The sequence below is a fragment of the Antechinus flavipes genome, chromosome 4, assembly GCF_016432865.1.
Source record: "Antechinus flavipes isolate AdamAnt ecotype Samford, QLD, Australia chromosome 4, AdamAnt_v2, whole genome shotgun sequence".
NCBI lineage: Eukaryota > Metazoa > Chordata > Mammalia > Dasyuromorphia > Dasyuridae > Antechinus > Antechinus flavipes.
In genome coordinates this window covers 358747811-358751850 of record NC_067401.1, presented here as the reverse complement: position 1 = coordinate 358751850, position 4040 = coordinate 358747811, and the positions used below count along the sequence as shown (strand labels likewise).

At 35.8% G+C, this 4040-nt stretch overlaps 1 protein-coding gene across 1 annotated transcript; it reads left to right on the top strand.

Annotated features, from left to right (window-relative positions):
- The first annotated feature begins 870 nt into the window (after positions 1-870).
- On the top strand, positions 871-3583 carry GPR31 (G protein-coupled receptor 31). Its single transcript, XM_051998100.1, has one exon. It carries the CDS (start codon positions 1944-1946, stop codon positions 2904-2906), a length of 963 nt encoding a protein of 320 aa, XP_051854060.1. The 5' UTR covers positions 871-1943; the 3' UTR covers positions 2907-3583.
- Positions 3584-4040: the final 457 nt, after the last annotated feature.

Below are 4040 nucleotides of genomic sequence, written 5' to 3'. Positions count from 1 at the left end.
TATAATGGAGGATTGGTACTAGAAGAATAGAGGCATTAGGGCAAAATATGAAAATAAGAGGTGTTAATGAAAGAACTTTTTAAAGTATTACATTACTCATAAAAACTAATATTTGAAGATGGCAAAAACTTTGAGAAGTGGAATCATTGTAGCCTGTGACATCTGAGGCCCTAATTTGATGTATAAACAAGTTATCTATATATTATATATCATTCTGGAGTTTCAAGGGTAGGCATCCAAAGGGAGATTAAAGGAAAATTTGAGATGTTACATAGAATCAAATCAGGTCAACCAGGCTTTATTAAATGCTTCCATATACCTTCCTTCCATATACCTGCCATTAAGCTCTAGAAAACACTAAAATAACAAGTAATGGTTCCTCCCTTCAAGGAACTCACAGTCTTATAGAGGAGTCAACACGCAAATCACTATGTACAAAGATATAGATAGGATAAATTGGGGGTAATTTTAAAGAGAAACTCTACGATGAAGTGGGGATTGAATGTGCCTTTGGCTGAGACATGAAGGAAGCCAGAGCAAGTAAGAAGTAGAGATGAGAAGAAAGAATATTATGAATGATGGGAGTATCATATTCAAGGAATAGCAAGGATGCCAGTATCAGTGGATTGCAGAGTATGTGAAGGTCAGAGAGGTATAAGAAAACTAGAAAAGTAGAGAAAAGAAGCAAAAAGGAGAAAAAACTGGGATAAGGAACAACCTGGATTAGACCTAGAGAAAGGCTAAAGATCACAGGATCACACTTCACTTGTACATATTCGGTTTTATGATTATTAATCAAATAACATATTCTTTTTTTTTCATTTTTTAAAATAACTTTTTATTGATAGAACCCATACCAGGCTAATTTTTTACAGCATTATCCCTTGCACTCACTTCTGTTCCAATTTTTCCCCTCCCTCCCTCCACCCCCTCCCCCAGATGGCAAGCAGTCCTTTACATGTTGAATAGGTTATAGTACAAATAACATATTCTTAAGCCCCATACCAGTTTTGTCATGTCAGGATCCTTCAACCAACAGTCCTTGTGATATGGACAGCAAGTTGGGAAGCACTCAAAAAAAGTTAAAAATCTGATTAAAGGAGACATAATAAACTGAGAAATTATTAGGTATGGCATTTGGCATCTACGATTCTTTATCTTACAAAGCCAGGGTCTACATCTATATCATTATCTTTAGATACCAATTAGCATGTTACCACAAGACAGAAAAAGTCTTCAAGAAGCAACAGATTGTTAGAGTATAAGACATAGAGTCAAAAGACTTAGATTATGCTGCCCACTTACTAGTAGGGATCCTGGGGAAAGAGATCTAGCTTCTACTTCAGCTTCTTATTCTGTAAAATGAAGTGGTTAGATTAAATGTCCTCCAAGATCTCTTTTAATCCTAAAATTCTTTGATTCCATGTGTTTTTTTTTAATTATATAGGCAATAGGGCTCACTTTTGGGACCCTATTGAACATCCCAGTACAATGGCACCATTTGTAAGACCAATAACAAGCTTCATATGCAAAAGAATTTTCCATTTTTATGAGAATACAATTTTCATGAACTTGACATTGCTTCTTCAAAAGGTGCAATATTCACAGAGTTCTTATAGCCTTATTTTTTGTTTGTTTTTGTGCAGCATGATATAAAATGAAACACAATTTCCCTTTTTTTAAAAGAAAAAGTCATTACAACAGGCTTGTTTCCTTATTTTCCTTTTTTTTTTTTTCACACAAAGATCTTACTTTTGAATTCATTCTCCTGGTCATTCAGTGCCTTTCCTTGCCTAAGAAATGCATAACTTGCCAAGGATAGATTAAGAAAGCTCTCTCTCTGTTTTTTTCTCCCTTTCATACACTGGGGATTGCTATAACCCAGAAGTTAATTTCTCTCTGGTCACTTCTGAGTTCCACCCAGCAGAAAAAGAAGAAAAGAAATGACATTTATGAACTGCTCCCTTCAAAACAACTTGGTTGAGATCTCTATAGCCACTCTGATGATTCTGGAATTTGCATTAGGATTGCTGGGCAATGGAATGGCTCTGTGGTCTTTTACTTCTCACTTAAAGGTATGGAAACCCTATGCAGTCTACTTATTCAACCTGGTCATTGCAGATCTCTTATTGTCTGTGTGCCTACCATTCCAAATCATCTTCTATCTCATGCACAAGAAATGGGAATTGGGAAGGGCAGGTTGCCATATCCTGACCTTCCTGTTGTCCTTAAGCAGGACTGGTGGTATTGCCTTTCTTACTGCAGTAGCTTTGGATCGATATCTCAAGGTGGCTCACCCTCGTTTCAAGATCAACAACTTCTCAATTCAGACAGCCAAGTTCATCTCTGCTTTAGTCTGGCTTCTAGTTGTGGTACTGATTCACCCAAGCCTGGTGACTTCCGGAACTGGGAAAAATGCTACTGAGTGCCATAGTTTCTACCCCATGGAAGAAATCACATTTGGTGGCACTTGGCAGGAGGTGGTGTTCTTTCTTCAGTTTCTTCTTCCCTTCAGTCTCATCCTGTTCTGCAACATTCGCATCATTAGGATACTCCAGCAGCGGCTCCAGCAAGACAAACAGCCCAAGCTTCACAGGTCTATGGTGTTAGTCACCACAGTAGTGGTGCTCTTTGGAATTTGCTTTCTGCCTAGCTTTCTGGCTAGGATACTCATGACCATCTTCAAAAGGTCAGAGAACTGCTGGACTCTTCAGGTGATAATTCATATATGTGATGTCACTAACAGCCTCACCTATGTCAACAGTGTCCTCAACCCAATGGTATACTGTTTTTCAAGTCCAGTGTTCAGATATTCATATAGGAAAGTCTTTAATACAATAAGAGGAAAAACAAAGAAACTGCAGTCTCAGGGTTTTGATCTCAAAGATTCATGTCGTAGTGAATAGAGTACAGAACTTCAAGTTAGGAGTAACTGGGTTTGAATCCTACCTCATATATTGACTGGGTAACTCTGGGTAAATCATTTAAACTTTCTGTACCTCACTTTCCTCTCCTATTAAAATGGGATAAGAGTTCTAATTCATAGACTGATTGTGAAGATACAGTTTAATAAAGTACTTGAAGCATTTTGTGAATCTTAAAGCTTTATAGAAATGTGAACTATGAATATTAATGAAGATAACTGGAGAGTTCTGCTGAGATATCTCTGCACAAATCAGGACATAGACTTATTTCTGCCTCTGCTCATGTGAAGCCAAAGACAGAATACTTATTTAATGTGAGCAGCAATTTTCTCTACTTCAATTTTTACCAGATTTTAATCCCTGCTGTTTTACAATCCACGGGAGGATAATCAGAATTAACAAATTAAACCTTCCAGTATAGCCTAAATTAAGCTATAACAAAGTGGTTTGATCGATCTAGTTCTGAATCTGAAAGAAGAAGCTCTTGATTCTCAACTAAATAATGGATTTTCTGTTTGACCGTAGGCAAGTGATTTTGATTTTCAAGTTCTCTAGCTCTAAGATGGAAAAAAAAAAAGATAAGCAGAAGAGAGAATCCTATTTTTTAATCATAGAGATGTAGTAAGAAGTAATATGGTAAAAATCTATATGGTTTTGAAAAGAGGTTCTAAGAATATTTTCAAGATTCAGCTTTACCTAAATCTTTGAATGATTAAAAATAAGTAGAAAATGTTATAACTACTTTGTCCTATTACTATGGTAATCATATTCTTATAGAATTAAACCTATTTGGTTTCCTAAGTTCTTATAAGAAGCTCTTCCTTTTCAAGTACCAGAAATGTATCCTTAGAAGAGAAAATTAGGTTTGTTTTAATGCCCATAAATTTTGTTGGGCTTCCCCTGGTTTAATAAGAAGAGAAGCACTTTAGAACTATTGTGAGATATAAACAAAGAAAGAACTAAATTAAGAAGAATGAACTAAATTACTGAAAATGAATAAGAAGAATGAACTAAATTGGTTAATTTCTACCTTATTTTTTCACACAATAGTTATGATAGCTGAGCATGCCAGATATTCCAGGAGGTATCTACACATGTTTAGAATTTATTTGCATG

Bases quoted from the DNA above. Each gene is read 5' to 3' on its own strand.
- GPR31 (XM_051998100.1), top strand. From the start codon at position 1,944: ATGACATTTATGAACTGCTCCCTTCAAAACAACTTGGTTGAGATCTCT.